This window comes from Malaclemys terrapin, chromosome 4, assembly GCF_027887155.1.
Source record: "Malaclemys terrapin pileata isolate rMalTer1 chromosome 4, rMalTer1.hap1, whole genome shotgun sequence".
In the NCBI taxonomy this organism is placed as follows: Eukaryota; Metazoa; Chordata; order Testudines; family Emydidae; genus Malaclemys; species Malaclemys terrapin.
The window spans coordinates 87,382,789-87,404,771 of NC_071508.1; the positions used below are offsets into that span (position 1 = coordinate 87,382,789).

Sequence of the window (21,983 nt, forward strand, 5' to 3'; positions counted from 1 at the left end):
AGTGCTTTTGAAAATCTCTCTCCGTCTAAATACCTTTGACAGTCTGGCTCCTTTTCTTTAACTTTATTAGAATTAGATCTCATCCCCTTCCAAATGGTTTTTATTCATATATTTGACAGGGAAAATAAGCTTTCCTGCTTTCATTCCATATTGCTTTCTCAATTTTGAATGAAATAGTCCAAGTGAAGAAATTAGTGTCTCTGCTCCTACTGACTAAACGGAAACCAACAGTAAGGCAAACCTTTCTGCATGACAGAAACGGTAAGTACTCGCACCTGGAAAAAGAAAATGCAGTGCCAGCATTTGCTAAACTGTAAAGACTGAACATAATATCGATAATGTAGTACATAAAATTGTATTTATAATGCTTGTTGACCTCACAAACATGTCTCCTGTCCCCCCCCCCCCCCCCACCGCCCCAATTCTTTGTGTAACTAACAAAAGCAGATCCATGGGCTTATCAGGACTCGTTGCATCATGTTTTTATCTATTTAAATGTTAAGAGATTATAACAACCTATGTCAAGGCCTAAACTACATATAATTGCAAATTAAATTTGCAACAGGTTTCATTTTAAAGAGAAAAATGTGTGTAGTTTAAGAACTTTTTTAAATCTAATTTTATCCTCCGTGGATTGAAATCCCTCTTGGTAATGCAGGTTTTTTTCCCTACACAATACAGAGGGTGTTTAAGGAGCTGCTCATCCTATTCCCTTGTCTAATTTGTTCGTCTATAGTAAATCCCCACCATTACCTTGTTTTTGTCTGTTGCAACTAGAATCCTATCTCTAATATGGGCAACCCAAGTCTTTCAGGCTGAATGAGTCAAATATACATGCCTGTTTTGCTGTCTGTAATCATTAGGCAACATTCCCCTCTTACGCCAATAACAGAATTCATGATTCCCAATGTTCCTCTGCAGCGTAACCGATAATTTTGTAACATACTGGTACTGTGTCACTTCTCCCATACCTCACTTCAATGTCTTGTCCACAGATGTAACAGTGTAGTGCTACCAAGTTTTTTTATTTTATTCAATGTGGAGGTTAATACAGTTCCACATGATGGATTTTTTTGGGTTCTTCATTGGAAATGACATACATAAAACTGTTTAAAAGAATGTTCTGCTTGCTAAGTCAAGTCCTCTGAAGTTAAGAAATGCCAGAATTAGGTTATCCGTGCAACCTTATTTTGGCCTCCTTGTGTATATTCAGTAGGATAGTCTCTAATAACCTAGTCACATTACTACTTGTTCTACGGGACTCCTGCCTCATTCACTGCACAGGATGGACTGTGAATTAGGCAGAGTTACAAGAATAGATAAGAGGCAATGGTCAAGGCATTGCTTTAGGACCCAGAAGAGCTGTCTCCTTCTTTATTCTGCCACACATTCTTGCCTGATGTCACATAGGAAAACTATCATAATGCATATGCACATGGCAGCTGAATTAAGGTTGCAATGGCAACCTTAGTTCTTGCACTTTCTAACTTCTCAGCCTTAATGTTCTTTTAACATAGTTTTTTGGGGGAGAGGGTATTGTTATATAATAAAAGTAAAGATCTGGTGTGCAGCAATGCCTTAAAACTTCTTTAAGTTGGTAGAGCTTGCTTATCACTTAGACCTAGCTGCAGTAAGAGGCAACCAAATGAAGTGAATAGTTCAGGAACTTCCAACCTCATAAGTAGCCATTTAACACTTCATGGTGTCAATGGTAGGAGAGGGTTCATGGCAAGTGGGGCTATGACTACAGAGTAAGCAAGTTTAATATTGAGGGGGTTTGTCATTCGCCTAAACTATCTTTTTTCCTCCTGCCCTCTGAGGGAAGTTTTGCTTTCATTGGTGCTATTTATGGCCCAAAAACCAAAATGGCAATGTTTGAGAATGCTAGCCACTGGGCTCAAAATAAATATTTCCCACATATATCACTACGTGCCATAGCAAAAGCGTAACACAATTAGAAAGCACAGTACCTTGTGTGGAAAGTCCCTCTTCTACCAATAAGTCAGCAGTTAATTGCTGCTTTCTAGTCCTCTCTATGCTCTTCTGGCAAAGGTGGACATCTGGGCCTTTTCACTGGAAGACTTATGTACCAAGATAATCCAGCTCCTTTCAGATGTTTTGTGTGTCCCTAGAGAAACTATTGTGCAAGGCCTATTGTACTGAATCTTAGCTTTTTGATCTTCTCCTGAAACTACTTAGCATTGTGTTCAATCTTGGGTGTCCAATGAGCAGTGGATTTGTGACACCTTGATCTGATTCAGAGGTGGGCAAAATACGGCCCGTGGGCCAGGTCCAGACCATCTAACATTTCTGTCTAGTCTGCAATGACTAATATTTCTGTCCAGCCTCCTCTTCCCCCGTCGCGGTCTCAGAATTTGGGCCGCTAAAAGTCCTGCGGTACAGTGGGGTGCGGAACCGGCCGGCTGCTGCTGGCATATCTCTGCATGCCCCTGGCGGGGGTTAGGGGGAAGGGAGTCAGCTCTGCACACTGCCCCCACCCCCAGCACTGTCCTCACAGCTCCCATTGGCTGGAAACCTGCCAACAGGAGCTGCAGGGGCGGTGCTTGCATGTTTGGGCAGTGCATGGAGACCTGCTGCTCCCCTGGCCCAAGGGGTGCGCAGAGACACGCCAGCCACAGCAGCTTCTGGGAGCAGCATTGGGCCACGGCATGCAGGCAGCCTGTCTGAGCCCTGCTGCACCACTGGCTGGGAGCCACGTGTGGTAAGTGCCTCCTGGCCAGAGCCTGCACCTCGCACTGCATCCCAGCCCCCTGCACCCAAACCCCAATCGCCTCCATTAATATAGTAGAAATGTGTGGCCCATGATGACTTACCAAAATTCATGGAGTGGCCCCCCTGTGAAAATTATTGCCCACCCCATATGTGATCGTACCTTATTGCTGCAGATCCTGAGTGGGGTCTGCTGATCAGCCTTTGGGCAGGTGACAGCTTGATAGGCTTTTGCTGGAGCAGTCATAGAAGGAATTGAGGCATGTGAAACTAGCACAAACTTGTCTGACTCAAAGTAGTGGCTGTTGAAAGTAAGGAGTACACCTTAGTTGCTTACCACAGGTGTTGGGTATTATTTACAGCTGAAAGAATTTACAGCTGAGTTTTCCTGTTACCCCAGGGAAAACTTCCCCTTAGAATACCAATTACAGACTTCTAGGTATTTTATCTCGTTTTCCACAGGGCTGAATGATGGAAGGGACAGAGTGCTTGACCCAAAAAAACCAAACAAACGTATTGTGGGATACTTAAGAATGGTTTAAAAAAAAGTGCAACCAAATGTTTTATTTTCCACCTGCACTGGGGAAAAAATTGTCTAGGACTGAATCATCTTGGCTGGGCCTGAAATAAAGAGAGTCTCAAGTGTCATGAAAAAATCAACAGACAATTATTTTGAAATATCTGAATTGGTGGATAATGGAAGTGAAGTATTGGAATGTCGTGTATTGGCAACACTCGTGCAACTGTTTGATTGAAATACCTTTTTGCCTGATGTAGGTAGGGTCCAAGTATAGTTTTCTGAAAGAGAACCATCACAAGCAGTAGGACACTTCTCACATTTCAAAGCTGTTTGCTGGATTCATTGCTGACTTCAGCATTTACATATATTTAGCATTTGATGTATGCCAATCTGGATCCTACAAGATCAAATCTGTTTTCCAGTTAAACTAGCAATTCATTTCTTGAATGCACTTCATAGACATGCTTGAATTTATTGTTACACAGGTAGCTATGAGCAACTTCTGACCTTCAAAGAAGGTAATATATGCCATTCTCTGTGCACCGCAGTGGAAACTTCATCTACTATTGCAAGAGGGACCTATAGGACGTAACTCTCAGCTGTACAGCATTTAACTAAAACTTGGATAACCTACAACATGGTTTTGGGTTAAATGTGACTTGGAACGAGCATGAGTACTGGTGCATATGAGCTTAATACAAAACGCCTTCAATACCACCAAGAAAATAGCAGTGTGTTCTGCAAATTCTCAATACCTTTCCTTATGATTTATCCTACCTAGAAAGTCAAATGTACAAAAAGCTTCATAAAAGCTGTCTAAGGTATGAAAGTTAGATCTTCAGCATAGATACTTCAGACTTCTGGTTTTGATGCCCAAGTTACCACTTGAAGTTCTAAGGCCTGTGTTTATGCAGGAAATCAGACTAGATTAAGATAATGGTCTCTAGCCTTAAAAAACTAGGTATATTACAATTAAGTGGACCATGTAGAAATGCGGAAACTTCATGTTTTTAATGTTCTCCCAGATAATGTCATAGCTCTGAGAAATAAAATATGGTAAAACAACTGAGAAGGTTCAGAGTTAAGTCTTTAGGCATTAATGCAAAAACATATCCATCTGACTTCAAGATGGCCTAGAACAGGGGTAGGCAACCTATGGCACACATGCCAAAGATGGCATGCGAACTGATTTTCAGTGGCACTCACACTGCCCGGGTCCTGGCCACCAGTCAGGGGGCTCTGCATTTTAATTTAATTTTAAATGAAGCTTTTTAAACATTTTAAAAACCTTATTTACTTTACATACACCAATAGTTTAGTTACATATTATAGACTTATAGAAAGAGACCTTCTAAAAACATTAAAATGTATTACTGGCATGCGAAACCTTAAATTAGAGTGAATAAATGAAGACTCGGCACACCACTTCTGAAAGGTTTCTGACCCCTGGCCTAGAAAAATGTTTGTTCGATATTCAAAGCAGATGGTTTCATGCCCATAATTGTTGATTAGTAGATAGAATACTATCTCACAAACTCAGTAACTACAAGTTGACATGGTGGGAAGTATTCATTTGTCTGCCTCTCAATGATGCTCTTGATGCAATCAACCAAAACACTGGAATCTTAGACCTTAGGGGAGGGATAGCTCAATGGTTTGAACATTGGCCTGCTAAACCCAGGGTTGTGAGTTCAATCCTTGAGGGGGCCATTTAGGGATCTAGAGCAAATATCTGTCTCGGGATTGGTCCTGCTTTGAGCAGGGGGTTGGACTAGATGACTTCCTGAGGTCCCTTCCAACCCTGATATTCTATTATTCTTACTTTTCTATAGCTACTGCTCTTTTTTGACTAGCAAAAGAGTTGATTGCTGCATTCTTACATTATGGTGTCGTCATCTGCCCCATTTCCCTACCAAAGTTTGCTGCCTTGTGGAGAAGGGAATGGGATGACCCTTCTCTTTCTCTGTCTCCCTCCACCATCTCTTGGCAACTTCCTTGCAGAAATCAACAAGAACATAAGAGCGACCCTACTGGGTCAGACCAAAGGCCCATCAAGCCCAGTATCCTGTCCTCTGACAGTGGCCAGTGGCAGGTGCCCCAAAGGGAATGAACAGACAGGTTATCATCAAGTGATCCATGCCCTGCCACCCAATCCCAGCTTCTGGCAAACACAGGCTAGGGACACCATTCCTGCCTATCCTGGCTAATAGCCATTTATGGACCTAGCTTCCATGAATCTATCTAGCTTCCTTTTGAACCATGTTGTAGTATTGGCCTTCACAACACCCTCTGGCAAGGAGTTCCAGAGATTGACAGTGAATTGCATGAAAAAATACTTTCTTGTGTTTGTTTTAAACCTGCTACCTATTAATTTCATTTGGTGGCCTCTTGTTCTTGTATTATGAGAAGGAGTAAATAACACTTCCTTATTTACTTTCTCTATACCACTCATGATTTTATAGACCTCTATCATATCTCTCCTTAGTCGCCTCTTTTCTAAGCTGAGAAGTCCCAGTCTTATTACTCTCTCCTCATACGGAAGCTGTTCCATACCCCTAATCATGTTTTGTTGCCCTTTTCTGAATCTTTTCCAATTGCAATATATCTTTTTTGATATGGGGTGACCACATCTGCATGCAGTATTCAAGGTGTGGGCGTACCATCGATTTATATAGAGGCAATAGAAAATATCATATCTTATCTACCCCTTTCTTGATGATTCCCAACATTCTTTTCGCTTTTTTTGACTGCCTCTGCGCATTGAGTGGATGATTTCAGAGAACTATCCACAGTTACTCCAAGATCTTTCTTGAGTGGTAACAGCTAATTTAGACCCCATCATTGTATATGTATTGCAAAGGATATGGTAAACTTCATTTGCACTCAGTCTGTTTAGCTGATATGTGTGTGTATGTTCAGAATAAAAGGCCTAGAGTGCATCACTGCAGCCATGTGGACTGAACTGCCTTCTAGAAGGATGGAGTATTTTACCAGACTGATTGAAATATAAATTGGGTAACTTAAGTTGTGTAGGCATGGTCAGAAAAGATACTGAGTAAAAATGTCTTGCTGATCTGGTTTGCTTCCTGTGAGAATATTAGGAGTAATATGCTTATTTTACTGACAAAGGTAGGGTTTCTTACTTTTCTAGTGACCTAGATTCTCTTCTAGAAGATTTATACAGAGGGTCATATTTTCAAATCTGAATGCTTAAGGTTACAGATCTAATCTGTGTGCCAAACTTCAGGCACCCAGGTTGAAAACATGTAAGGAAGAGCCTAATGTCTATTCATGTCCTATAGTGTGTGATGCACAAGCAATCAGTCTTGACTTTCAGATGTCATGGTGAGTTTGCAGCACTTGTTACTTATAGGTGGGTTTTTTAAAATCCAGTTCAAATTTACTCAACTAGCCACATAAATGGAATTTCAGAAGGTCACTCAGGTGTTTTGAGAGTTTAACTGTGCTTAATCTGAAGGCAAAATTTTCAAAAGCACTTGAACTTTAGTGCCACTTATTTTCAATGACACTTAGGCTCCTTAGTTGTGTGTTTGAAAAATTTTACTCTGCCTCTGCAGCTTGTCCCTCTTTTCTTAGCTGCCTTCTTTTCACTCAGTTCACCAAACCATACTGATTTGTTAGTCTCTAAGGTGCTACAAGTACTCCTGTTCTTTTTACTGATTTGAGGATTAATTTGGGATTCTGTGGTGGGTACTCTTAGTTAGTATAAAATTGAATGGAGCCTCCTTAATTTCAGTAACAGGAGGAAACATTGCATTTTTACCTCTTGCATTTTCTCTTTCAATTTTTAAGTTCAGTTTGGATCGAGAACAATGACTTGTGCATGAGAGGTGTAGCATACTTCATTGTACCAAGGAGTCGGAGTTTCTCCACACCTATGTTTACCTCAAGTATTCAAACACAGAATCTGCTATGAAAGAGAATAAAAGTTTAGTTTATTTTATGGCAACATGTGTTCTCTTAAAAACGATTAATATACTATATAACAATATATACAGTCTAGCTTCTTGAGCCATCACAACTGTTTCAAGCTTTGTTACATAATTCTGCATAAAGCACTTAATGATGTGTATATGCCTTCACCTATATGTACAAAAGGAAAGCAAGTAGGCTTTAGAAATGCATGTATAACAGGCATGATGGCTTAGCTAGTGTTCATATATTCCAACTGCACAGTCTGCTGTTTGATGGATCTGATAGTTATATTGAGGTTTTGAAATAACCACTTGACCACCCTACTATTGGTGGGAATGCAACCTATCAACTTGTGCATAATTTTTCTTTAAAATAAAATTCTAGACCGTACATTGGGAAGATAGACTTCCAATTAGGGCTGTCAAACGATTAAAAAAATTAATCGTGATTAATCAAGCTGTTAAACAATAAGAGAATAAAATGATTTAAGTATTTTTGATGTTTTCTACATTTTCAAATATATTGATTTCAATTACAACACAGAATACAGTGCTCACTGTATATTTATTTTTATTACAAATATTTGCACTGTAAAAAACAAAAGAAATAGTATTTTTCAATTCACTTAATACAAGTACTGTAATGCAAACTAAAGTTGAACTTACAAATGTAGAATTATGTACAAAAAAAAGTGCATTCAAAAATAAAACAATGGAAAACTTTAGAGCCTACTCAGTCTTCCGTTTTATTCAGCCAATTACTCAGACAAACAAGTTTGGTTACAATTTGCAGGAGATAATGCTGCCTGCTTCTTGTTTACAATGTCACCTGAAAGTGAGAACAGGCGTTCACATGGCACTGTTTTAGCCGGCGTCGCAAGATATTTACGTGCCAGATGTGCTAAAGATTCATATGCCCATTCATGCTTCAACCACCATTCCAGAAAACGTGCATCAATGCTGATGGAGGGTTCTGCTCAATAATAATCCAAAGCAGAGTGGACTGACATGTTCATTTTCATCATCTGAGTCAGATGCCACCAGCAGAAGGTTGATTTTCTTTTTTGGTGGTTCGGGTTCTGTAGTTTCCACATCCGAGTGTTGCTCTTTTAAGACCTCTGAAAGCATGCTCCACGCCTCGTCCCTCTCAAATTTTGGAAGGCACTTCAGATTCTTAAACCATATGTCGAGTGCTGTAGCTATTTTTAGAAATCTCACATTGGTACCTTCTTTGCATTTTGTCAAATCTGCTGTGAAAGTGTGTGTGCTGGATCATCATCCAAGACAGCTATAACTCAAAATATATGGCAGAATGTGGGTAGAACAGGAGACATACAATTCTCCCCCAAGGAGTTCAGTCACAAATTTAATTGACTTTTTTTTTTTTTTTTACAAGCATCATCAGCACGGAAGCATGTCCTCTGGAATGGTGGCCGAAGCATGAAGGGGCATATGAAAGTTTAGTATATCTGGCACGTAAATAACCTTGCAACACCACCTACAGAAGTGCCATGCGAAAGCCTTTTTTCATTTTTAGGTGACATTGTAAATGAGAAGCAGGCGGCATTATCTCCCGTAAATGTAAACAAACTTGTTTGTCTTAGCGATTGGCTGAACAAGAAATAGGACTGAGTGAACTTGTAGGCTCTAAAGTTTTCCATTGTTTTGTTTTTGAGTGCAGTCATGTAACAAAAAAAATTACATTTTGTAAGTTACACTTTCAAGATAGAGATTGCACTACAGTACTTGTATGAGGTGAATTGAAAAATACAATTTATCATTTTTACAGTGCAAATATTTGTAATAAATATAAAGTGAGCACTATACAACTTTGTATTCTGTGTTGTAATAGAAATCACTATATTGGAAAAATGTAGAAAAATATGCAAAAATATTTAATTTCAATAGGTATTCTATTGTTTAACAGTGCAATTAATCATTAATTTTTTGAGTTAATCACGTGAGTTAATAGCAATTAATCGACAGCCTTACTTCCAGTTGTGTGGTGCTACAGTAATGCCTTTTTTACTCTCTCTAAAATAAGGATCCAATGCTTGTGCTGTTGCTCATGGTGGCTTTTTTACCCTAAGCAGCAATCTAGTGAAATTAAAAGAATCTTTTTATTCAGAGTTGCACTAGTTTAATTTAATTTGTGATTATTTTTTTAAAATGATTGTTAAACTAGGCTTTTTCAATTTAGCTTAAAGCCATTAGTACCAGGGGTAGTCATAGGTGGACCGCAGGCCAAATCCGGACCACTAGACACTTTTGAATGGACCCTGAAATCTTTTTATGTACTTATCATTATTGTTTAATTTTTTTTTCCTCTGGAATCTGGACTTTGCCTATACTTTGACCAAGAAATTTGTATATTAGGATCAGGTTTAAACTAAACTGAAATATGTCCGTCCAGGGCTATTTTCACTGGAATCTAGCTAATTTGGTGCTAGTTTGTATGCAGGCCAGGCCATAGTAATAAAACCCCTGAGCAGCTACATCAGTGGGTAAAACACTAATGTAGATCAGAGTTCTTGCCTTCACTTTGCTGGTGCTCTGGGGAAAAGCTATAAATAGCAGCAGTCAGGCAACCAGCAGTTTGCAGTGGAGGGAGGACTAAAACAAAACAGAGGCTGAGAGTGGGATAAACTAATTAAGGCACCCTGTTATGCTTATAAGAAGCACACGGGATCTTTGTCAGGGAAAAAGGAAATATGCCGCATTTATTGAGAATACAGCAGTTAGCATATGCTTTTCAGACACTACACTCTACACTCTACACTCTACACTCTACACACTACACACTACACACTACACACTACACACTACACAGTCCTGTCAGTCGATGTTTATAGTTACCAGTCCAGAGTCTGGATCAATGGCCAGCCAGATTGGTCACAGAGGGGAGTTGGGCTCGGTTGGTCACGATCCGATGCTCCTGGAGTTGTGGCAAGAGGAACCCAAAGTTCCATGGAAAAGCAGCCTGTTCTTATAGTCTCATAGACTCTAAGGTCAGAAGGGACCATTATGATCATCTAGTCTGACCTCCTTTTCCTCCATTGAAGTCTATGGATTTTACTGTGTCATTTATGACCAGTTACTCCTTAATTGGTGTTATCTTTTGAGGTTAACACTCCAAAGCACCTTCGAGAGGGTTATCCTGTCCTGGTTTCAGATTTAATCAGTTATCTTGTTTTTAGGGGTGCCAGCCTCCACCTCAGAGTCATCAATCTGCCCTTCCTTAATCATGGATGCGCGCTGATGGTTCTCTGGTGCCATTAAGTCTCTTCACTCCTCCTTCCTTCACCATCTGACTTTAACAATGGCCTTTGCACCTTATCTTTTCCTGATGCATACATTACTTATTCACACACAGTCTTTTACAGAGACCTTCGAAGGTATACAAACAGCAGTGTTTTATGTTGAGCAAAAAAGACATTGTAAATTAAACCTTACTAAATCTTGTGACCAAAACAGTACATATTGAGGCCCGGGGCCTTCATCATGCCTCTAATCTCATTAATATAGACACAATACAAGATCCTGTCTCTTACTTACTAAACCTTAAAACAAAGAAATGTATACTTAACTAAAGGGTCTAATTTGTAATGCAAATAGGAAACAAGACCCCATAGTCAACATTGTAATTTATACTAAAACAGAGGGAGATCATAATCCGCCATAAGGATTGTTCTGGCTTGTCCCTGCCTTAACATCAGTACAGACATTGGCAGTCTGTCAGATGCGTTTCTACCAATGTCCCAGAGCAGGGGTAGGCAACCTACGGCACGTGCGCCGAAGGCGGCACGCGAGCCTATTTTCAGTGGCACTCACATTGCCCGGGTCCTGGCCACTGGTCCGGGGGGGCTCTGCATTTTAATTTAATCTTAAATGAAGCTTCTTAAATGTTTTAAAAACCTTATTTACTTTACATACAACAATAGTTTAGTTATATATTATAGACTTATAGAAAGAGACCTTCTAAAAACGTTAAAATGTATGACTGGCATGCAAAACCTTAAATTAGAGTGAACAAATGAAGACTCGGCACAGCACTTCTGAAAGGTTGTCAACTCCTATCCCAGAGGGTCGTTCCTTTCTGCTTTTCAAAAAGGGTGGCTGGCAGGGTGATCAAATCATACATTAATACATACTATATTATTATAACCATCAGTCATTATAACCTCTAATGCAAATATAAAATCCTACTCCTACAACCCCTCGCTCTCACCTGTTTTTTCCAGGATCTGGACAAAGGAGGCAGGCAGAGACTGTCTCATCCAGAAATCAGGGAGGGATGCTGCACATCCAACATCCAAAGGCTTCCATGAAAGACAGCCCCCCCTTCCTCCGTCTCTCGCCCAATGCAGGCTCTGGGATGCTCTGGGATAAGTTCTACTTAATCTTCCTCCCAACAGCTGGAAGTATGGGTTGGTGGGCTGAGGTTTTTGTTGGGCCTCCACAATAGCTGTTGTATTCATCTCTGAGCAGTAGCATACATATCTAGTTAGTATGGGTCTTGTAAACGTCATGTCCTGATTTTCATATCTTGGAAGTAGATAGTAAGTCTCAGATGGCTCATTAAAATAAATCGCTAAACAGAAGAAAGTTTAACTTTTTCAAACACACCTTAACATTGTAGAATTTCAACTCTTGAGAGCCAAAGGTTGTATTGTAAACAGAATTTTCCCAGATAGACATTTATGATCCTGCGGAGTCTTGCTTATGTAAACTGATTTACTTCAAAGATTGACTGACCCACTGAAACTGGGCTTTTTATGAAGTGAAGATGCAACTAATTAATGAGGTAGTTTTAAGACAATTACAATAATCCTGTTACACTCTGCTAATAATATAGAACTATTTGTTCCTGTAATATTAAGATTACATATAAACTCCACCTTATAACATACGTGAATTTAGATTGATTGATTTTATGGTAGTGCCTTTCTTAGTCTAGAAATCTTCCCAAAATAATTTCGTGAGGTGAGTCTTGTGAATGATGCTGTAGACAGTGGAACCAGTCCTGCACTCTTCAGTAAACACAAAATTCCTGCATCGTAGAATAGAATCAGTTTTACTGAGAGCAAGCGTTGGCCAAGACACAACAAAGGTTATCTACCTCTCAAATCTAAATGCTATTGGATCTTGAAATTTACATGTGAACACATGCTGGACCTCTCTCAAAGGTCTTAAGAGCCCAAGTTTTTGTATGGACCACAAGTTCACAATCCCCAGATGGTAGCACTGTACAAATGTGAGTTAATACTATTCAGTCTAGATAAACTGCCCTCATAAAGACAAGTTTCAGAGTAACAGCCGTGTTAGTCTGTATCCGCAAAAAGAAGAACAGGAGTACTTGTGGCACCTTAGAGACTAACAAATTTATTAGAGCATAAGCTTTCGTGGACTACAGCCCACTTCTTCGGATGCATATAGAATGGAACATATAATGAGGAGATATATATACACACATACAGAGAGCATAAACAGGTGGGAGTTGTCTTACCAACTCTGAGAGGCCAATTAATTAAGAGAAAAAAAAGAACTTTTGAAGTGATAATCAAGCTAGCCGAGTACAGACAGTGTGATAAGAAGTGTGAGAGTACTTACAAGGGGAGATAGTCAACGTTTGTAATGGCTCAGCCATTCCCAGTCCTTATTCAAACCGGAGTTGATTGTGTCTAGTTTGCATATCAATTCTAGCTCTGCAGTCTCTCTTTGGAGTCTGTTTTTGAAGTTTTTCTGTTGTAATATAGCCACCCGCAGGTCTGTCACTGAATGACCAGACAGGTTAAAGTGTTCTCCCACTGGTTTTTGAGCAACCACACATCACTGAATAAAACCACTAACCCTGGAACCTATCCTTGTAACAAACCCCGATGCCAACTCTGTCCACATATCTATTCAAGTGACATCATCATAGGACCTAATCACATCAGCCATACCATCAGGGGCTCGTTCACCTGCACATCTACCAATGTGATATATGCCATCATGTGCCAGCAATGCCCCTCTGCCATGTACATTGGCCAAACCGGACAGTCTCTACGCAAAAGAATTAATGGACACAAATCTGACATCAGGAATCAAAATACTCAAAAACCAGTGGGAGAACACTTTAACCTGTCTGGTCATTCAGTGACAGACCTGCGGGTGGCTATATTACAACAGAAAAACTTCAAAAACAGACTCCAAAGAGAGACTGCAGAGCTAGAATTGATATGCAAACTAGACACAATCAACTCCGGTTTGAATAAGGACTGGGAATGGCTGAGCCATTACAAACGTTGACTCTATCTCCCCTTGTAAGTACTCTCACACTTCTTATCACACTGTCTGTACTCGGCTAGCTTGATTATCACTTCAAAAGTTTTTTTTCTCTTAATTAATTGGCCTCTCAGAGTTGGTAAGACAACTCCCACCTATTTATGCTCTCTGTATGTGTGTATATATATCTCCTCATTATATGTTCCATTCTATATGCATCCGAAGAAGTGGGCTGTAGTCCACGAAAGCTTATGCTCTAATAAATTTGTTAGTCTCTAAGGTGCCACAAGTACTCCTGTTCTTCTTTTTGCCCTCATAAAAGAGATTGTAAATAACATCAATTCTGCTCAAATACTGACTTACAAAATAATCTTCTGTTCAACACTAAAGGAATCTTAGGTTCTAAAATAAAGCTGTCATCATCATGGTTAAACAAATTCTAGAGTTGGGTAGAAACTGGCTTAGGAACTTCATTTTCCATTACTATTGGTGAAACAAATGGCAAGCATTTTGCTTGAGATTTATCAGCCGCCATCCCCTTTCTTCAAGCATAGGGGAAGATACAGAAATACTAGCTTTATTTTAACTGTACTTAGTCTTACATCTTCATAATGATGCAGTGTTTTAAATCTTGTTCACTTTCAGAATGATGCTTTGCTTTTTTAAAAAACAACAAATTAAACTTGTTCAGCCCGATGTCTTAATGGTCTTGCTTAAGTTGTTTTAAACTGGAATACCATTTGTTCTGCGCTGCTAGTTTGTTACTTGTTTACATTAGACTGAGTTTCTTGGTTGCACCTTTGACATGTAGCTTCTTGAGAGGACAGACTTATATAATATTCACTAACTCAACTATTCAGTGGTCTGAATTTGACAGCAGGAGAGGTCCTTGCAGTTGAAAGCTTTTTTTTGTCCTGCAGTTAAAAGAAGTAATACATAATGGCTTTCATACAAGCCAGTTGGGTGGCCTAATGGCAACTAAGTCCCAAAATGGTGTCTCTTGGTTCCAGAGGCTGAAATACATCTGAGGGCTACCCTTGTCACCCTTAGGGAAAGTCTTAAGATCATGAAAAACCCCAATAGGAGTCAGTCAGATTATCTAGAACATTGTACACACAAAAATTACATTAAAAGAATATCATTAAGGTTGCAAAGTTAAGCATGCATAAGCTAGTAAATGTCAGAATTATGGTTGCTTGGGCAACTTAATTAGTTCCCCCTGTGCATATGTAGTCTGATATAGTCCTTGATTACCTGATCAATATTTTTCCATAGGACCCCTGCTTCATTCAGTGTACAGTTAGAGCAACTATTTCACTATTTTGTTTTCTCCACATTGTTCATTGTGTGGTCCCAGGCACCTGTTTTGTCCTTCCTTTTCAAATCCTGCTCTACAGACAAAATTATTAACATTTTATTTTGAGATTTATCTGTGGCATTCATCACTATAATACTTGTGGAGCACTCAAAGACTAATGAATTTATTTTCAAAACCCCATTGTGATGTGAGTGGGGTGGTGTTATCCCTGTTTTACAGGCCTACAACCTGATTTTTGAGACTGATTTTAGCATTATATAGCACTTAATATGTTTAAGACAGAACTCCCATTGACTTCAGTTGCAGTGGTGAGTGCTCAGCACATTTTGTAAATCAGACCCCAGGATCGGAAGTCAGACAATCAAAACATGAGGAATACCACACAATTAGTGACCATCTGTGAAACGGTTGATATAAGTGACTGGAATAGAATCACGTAGGAACTGTGTGACACAGGCAGAAATAGAATTCAGTTCAATTCTCCAGGGCAGTTCTTCAGAGAATTCAATTCTTTTCCAGCAATCCCCTGCCTCATTCACTATATGCCTTCCAGGTTCTTCAAAAAGGGAAGCAGGGGTTCTATAGCCCACAGTCTCCTTTCAGTATACAACTCTGAATCATCCCCAGGGCAGGTCCATCCTATACATTGAATGGGAAGGGCGGAGTCTCTAGCATATGATCATGTAACTAAAGACTATATAAATGCATATGCACAAGGGGGCTGAATTAAGGTTTTATGTGGACTTAACTCTGCAATTTCCAAACTTTGAGTTCTTGACTTTTCAACATTGATGTTTTTAATGTAGATTTTTGTGTGTGTGTATCTTAACTTTTAAAAAAGCAAACTGAAAAAGCAAAAATGCCATGTGCCGTATTGCTACTCATATGGGTCATCAGTAGCGTTGGAGCCTTTAGATGCACAGCACAGAGCTCTGCTGACCTAATGGCAGTAAATTATAGTAATAGTAGGTTGTCATCTCTATGTGGACCAGCATGAGAGTGGGATGGAGAGTGGCTTTCAAATATTTGCTGACAGCAGATGAATGGTGGGACTTGGGAATAATGGGTTCCATTCCAGACTTTAGAGAGGAGTGTTCTTTAGGGGGCTCACTTCCCGTCTACCCCCAAACATGACCCCTTCTGTCCCGTCTCCTCCAACCTGTCGCTATTCCAGTCCTTTCTCTAGTCCGTCCCTGGCTCCTCACTGTAGTACTATTCTGCTCAACTAGCCAGTCCCAGTCTCCACTGCTCAGGCATCTTATTTCAGTCCACTCTCTGTGCTCAGTAAATCCTACCCTCATCCCTCCAGACTCCCAGTCCCAGTTCTCCTCTTGCGCCCCCAGCTTCTCATTAATGTCTCCCCATACCTCTTTCTTCCTGTCTCACTGGTTCTCAGTTCGTCTCCTTGCCCCAACTAGTCCTCCTAGGTCCACCGATCCAGCTGTCATCTATTCTGCCTTCATATCAGGTAGCTTACTCCTTTAGAATGTCTGGACCCAGCAGGAGAGTCATTGAGAGCACAGAAGAGACAAGTGCCCTGTCCTCAGTTAAAGTGTCCAGACCTGGCCCCAGAATGGCCTACGGCAGCCCAGAACTGAAAAAGCAGGAAAAGTCATCCTCTGCCCTGGGCAGAAAAAGGCCCAATACAGATGCAATTTTCTGGGAATTTAGCTGCTCAAATGTAAGATGATGCCACTGAGCATGTGTGAACTAACTTTTATTTCTAAGGTTTATACCTTGACCAAATATGGGCCAATTTTTCACAGAAGTTGAAAAAGGTACCTCTCTGACACACAGGCTACCTTGCCGCCACTCCCTGCTTTTAAGGATGGAGATTAGAGCTTTTCAAGGAAAAGTACATTATCTTTGAATGTGGGAAAATGTATTTTTCTCTAGCCTTGTTCTTGGAAACAGCTGAAGAATTGTGGCTGAAATTTTCTCAAAAATTCAGCCTGAGGCAAACACCCAGCATAGAAACCTTCAGACCAAATGATTCAAGTGTGGTGAAATTTATGTGCAAGTGAAAAGAGGGTCCTATAATGGGAAGTATCAAGCAACCTTAATAGGTAGTGGTACCAGCTCCACTTATAATTTATTCCTTATATTAGGGAGCTGGAGAAATTAATCCAGTTCCCTTCACAGTAAAATCTAAAGTCTTGAAGGAAATAGACAAAACTTTTTGGAATCCTGGCTATTTGGACATGGGGAAAGAAAAGTAGGGTGTATATTTAAAGGAAATATAAATCTAGCTATAATACATGTGCTTTTGTGATCCTATTTAAGGTAAAAGATGACAGTAGTAAATGACTTGAGTACAGTAAGTGAAAAGAATTAGTTTCTCTTGCTGCAAAATTCATTAACTTGGGTGTGGGGGGCGGGAGGGGGAAGGAGAGACTTCAGTTGCTGTGTATATAACTGGGGCTGGGTTCCTGTTTGACCTAAAGTCTGTCTTGATGCAGCAGCACAAGCCAGCGAGGAGACTGTCATGTTTCACCGTGAACGCAGCACATTTAGGCGTCAGGCAGTACGGCGCCGGCACAATGCAGGGAGTAACCCCACCCCTCCCACATTGCTCATCGGATCGCCCCTCAGGTATGGTATCTAAATGTTCCACCATCTTTAGCATGCATGCAGCAGACTACATATTTCCCACACCCACTAGCATTTCCAAAAAGCACTTCCTTTCTCTCCTCACCTTTAACCCTTTTTGGGCTGTCTCTGCATGTCTTTGGACTAGCTGAATTTGTGCATGTGTACGTGGCACTTCTTTCCCTTCCCCCTCCCCCCTCCCCATGACAAGGTTAGCCCATCTCTTAACGTGGCACATGTGGGTTTAGATCAACCACAAAACAAATGAATGGTAACAAACTGACTTATACTCAGTTCTCTTTCATTTTAATTTCGTGTCAGATCTTTAGATACTTAAATTTCAAAAATAAATAAGAAAATGTTAAATCGGCATCTTTTTTCTCCCAAGGGGGAGAGAGGAGAATAGGAGTACTCACACTTCTCAGGAACTGTAGAGGGGAAGATAGCTGCACCATAAAATTAGCAGGATAACGTAAACAGCAAAACTGTCCTGCAAAAGTTCTAAATCTTAGAATGCAGCAAACCACTGCATAAAGAGCCAGCAATCAACCCTGTCAAAATAGAAGTCTTTGAAATAATTCGTAAACTACCCTGTTTCCCCGAAAATAAGACATCCTCCGAAAATAAGGCCTACTTACAGTTTTGCCTCTCGTTGTAATATAAGGCATCCCCCCGATAATAAGACCGCCCCGATAATAAGGCATCCACCGATAATAAGGCATTTTTCATTTCTGAAAAATAAGACATCCCCTGAAAATAAGACCTAGCGCATCTTTGGGAGCAAAAATTAATATAAGACACTGTCTTATTTTCGGGGAAACAGGGTAGCATAATCTTGTTTTTAATAAATCCCGTAATATTGCTTGATGCTAACTCTACTTATATCAAGTACCAAATGTATGTTAAAGTAATAGTCTGTCTCTGTATTCTTAAGGCCTGTCCTCAACCTTCTAAATTAACAGTTAATTGCTCCCAATATTATGAGCTGTCCAGCTTTAAATTTGAGTAGTACTCCTGTAATTTCTTTTACTGAAAGAATACAGGAACTGAGCAAACTAATGCCTTAAATCTTTAATGCTGTGTAAACCAAACAGTTCTTAAACAGGAGGCAAGGAATTCTGGCTTCAGCATGACACTACTGAAGCAACTACTAGACAGAGTTTCTAAAATATCTTTGGAAATCGGATTTGATGCTTCCAAGGTCTTGCTTTGAGACACTTGGCATCGATTTTTCTATTCTTTGGGGCAAAAGGAGAGAGACACTTAAGTAAAAATGTACACATCTTCTTTCCCACTTTGAAGATGACATTTTATTCTGAAGAAAATGTAAACCTAGTGTAAAACAGTTTACACTTTCCCACATTCCTGCCCAGTTTGGTCATCTCTTATTTCATTCTAAAAATAAGTTGCAGAATTTGACACTCTACTAGTTTCCATGCAGTGGCTCATCCTAGTTTAAAGGAGTGGCGGTGAAAGGAAGTTTCAAATCTGCTTTCTGTGTCTGAACCTTACTCAAGCGTCTCTTCCATTTTCTACCAAATGTGGGCATTTCTCCATTGTTCCCACATCAAATATCAGTTTTTTTCCCTCTTTCCTCCATATCAGAGTTGCATTGGTTTATTGCAGGTATATAGGCATGCGCCTCCTGAATTTTGGAAGCCACTTTTTAATGAAGATGCATAGGTCTAACCCTAGGCACTTGTAATCAGCTGCAGAGACAGTGCCAATGAGAGGGAGAAACTGCCCAAGAGACAGGAGCTCAAGAAGCTCAGATAAGTGAGGTTAGACCAGAGTATAGTTAAGGAGTAATTCGTGATAGCTTGGCTTCTGATACCCATCTAGCCAACTTCTATTATTCAAGATACAAGTTAGTGAGGTGCATTTTTATTGGCTATTATGGTACATAGCAATACTTAATTGAGTTGATTTTTTTAAAATAAACTTTACTAAAGGGAAAATAGATGTTGATCTTTATTCTTATTTAACATAGATGATGAAAAACAATTTTAAAAAAGTGAATAACTTAACAGTGTGGGCTATAGCAACTCTCCATACTTTCTTGAGTCACCTCTGTGTGCTCTACATCATATTCACTTGCATTGTGTTCTCTGCTCTTCTAACGGAGGGTAGAGCAATTGTTTTGTCTGTAGGAGATCATGCAGATAAGTGTGAGCACTAATCATTGCACATCAGCCCAAGAATGGTAATGTCTGTGACTTATGTGGATCAGAGAGAGCAGAATAGGAAGCTAATGAGGAACTATCTCAGGTGTCCCTGCTGCTTAAAACTGGAGTTGGCAGCTGCCTCCTTCTCCCCACTAGTGTAGACACCAAGATTTCCATGACACGATTGCCTCTGACATACAGGTGGATCTTGTTGTGGGGACAATGAGAGCGCTGAACTTTAAGGACATAACTTCTTATTCAAAGACAAATATTCAAGAACGAGAGAATATAGAAAAATTCCGGCCAAGTAAATTATCTTCTTTATACATGTTGCCCATGCCCCGAATTGTTCCTGTGTAAATGAAAACCAGAACCCATTATCTCAGATCTCTGAACATCTACAAAAAAACACATCACCAGAAATTAAGTATTTGAAATATATATGCAGAGCCAAATACTGGTAACAGACGCCTTACTAAAAGTATTATTTGTGATGCCGGCTGGGAGCCCAATATATTATAGTTTAAAATGTCTTAGCCTATTTTATATCTGACTGCCAGTCAACCAGTGTTACAAGTGATCTCATTCTTAGAGCAAGAGGGTCACTGGTTATTTGTCACAAATTTGTTTGAGATACAAATTGAAATGTATTTGGAAATTATTCATGTTAAATATTCTTCAGACTTCTACATAACTAGTAGAAATAAAAAGATGTTCCTTTTGTTTGTGTAACTTGGTGTTAATGGGAGTTGTATGTGCACTGAAGAGACCCGTGAAGTAAGAAATAAAAACTTAATGTGTAAAAAAGAAATGCAGAGAAATATATGAATATAATCCATTATGAACTGATTTTAGTAATTTATTGGAAAAGTATTGATCACTGCAAATACATAGGCATTTTCTATCTCTGCTAATAGGAAGTAATTATCTAGTTCCTATATTGCTGCTCAACTCTATTGCTGCAAGTTTTAAACTTTAATAACAGTTAGGCATATTAACCTTTAGTTGCCCTGATACTGTTTTCTTTAATACTCTTGCCAATGAGACTTTTCTTTCCTAATCTCTTGACTGTGGCATAATATTCGATGTCATAGAGACGGTCATTAGAAGACTTGTGCAATCCCATTTGAAGTTTCCAACATACATTTTTATAAGGATGTCTCAGTAGTGAAACATTCTATTAAAATAGACTAATCGCATTGTGTAACTAGCCATTTGGCCAAGAAAAAGATTTTAAATTAAAATCTCCAGTAAACTCTGAAGGCAGGGTGATAAAATAGGTACGTAGACATCCGTTGCCCTATTTAAAAACAGACTACTTCCAAAACTCCCTGATAAATACCAGCAGTGTGCTGGGCACTTCAGACATAACGCTGTACACTAACATTTCACTGTACATGACCATCTGTACTAATGTCAGACTTTAGATTTGACTTCTAAATTTACGTGTGTTTGAAATGGAATGGCTCCAGAAGCTTTTTGTATTCAGAATTATCTTGTGGACTAGATAGAATAACGCTCCTTGTTGGATATTCTATAAAACTGTTACTCGGTGTTTTGCTTTCTTATTGTCATAGGATTTGATAGCTAAAAGAAGTTAATAAGTACAATTTTTAACTTATAACTGTGTTTGAAGGAAAATCTATTCAGATAATTATAGGCTGTTTAGATTAGCCTTATTGCTCTTCTTGGTAATGCTCAACTGAGACAATGAAGCATTCTTGAAGGATGACGCATCTTTGAATCTTATTTCCCTAAGGGCTTCTGTTGCCATGTAGTTCACTGAGAGCCTTGTCTACAGCAGCAAAACACTGAATTAAATAAGGTTGAAAAGCATTCAAACCCTAATATGTTAAAATATGGTATAGTGACTTGCAAGCTTGCTTTTCTCCATGTGCTGTGTGCATGTCTGCTTTATTTTGCATGTGCTTTTTAACACCCATTCTCAAAACATAATCTTGTGTTTTTTTCAATGATTTTCTAAGAAGGGAACTGAAAAGCAGAAGTTCTAGAATATATTCTGTTGCTGTAATCAGGTATAGTCCGCACATATACTTGTATATATACTTAGTTGTTGCCTTGTTAGTCAGCTGTAGAACAACATATTCCTAAAAGGCACCAGAAACCACCTACAGTTTGAACTGCTGACAGGAATGGACAATGATGTTCTGTGCATCACAGGGGAAACTTATTTTGCCCAACCAAACCATAAAATATACAACATATCAGGGTCCTCAAATAAGATAATTTCTTATTTGATCAAAGAGAGAACATTGTGTATATTACAGTTGTGCAACATGCAGTTTCTTACCTCACCAAATGAAGGAAGATTTAAAAACACAGTAGCCTAGTATGTGATCTGCTAGACACATTTTTAAATAGCATAATTTTTTGCTACCTTGTTTTAGAAGATTTTAGTCATGGCTTGGTATAACCACCTACAGTGTGTTACTCTGCCC

At 39.4% G+C, this 21,983-nt stretch overlaps 1 protein-coding gene across 4 annotated transcripts in view; it reads left to right on the plus strand.

Annotated features, from left to right (window-relative positions):
- Positions 1-21,983, plus strand: part of PCNX1 (pecanex 1) — a 133,752-nt gene that overhangs the window by 31,487 nt on the left and 80,282 nt on the right. For 2 of the 4 annotated variants that reach the window (XM_054025191.1, XM_054025193.1), the window contains exon 7: positions 17,230-17,362. The exons of 1 other annotated variant lie outside the window; for it this stretch is intronic. In XM_054025191.1, the coding sequence (XP_053881166.1) occupies positions 17,230-17,362 (133 nt within the window). The remainder of the gene's footprint in view (positions 1-17,229; positions 17,363-21,983) is intronic. One more of the 4 variants, XM_054025192.1, reaches the window with a different exon arrangement.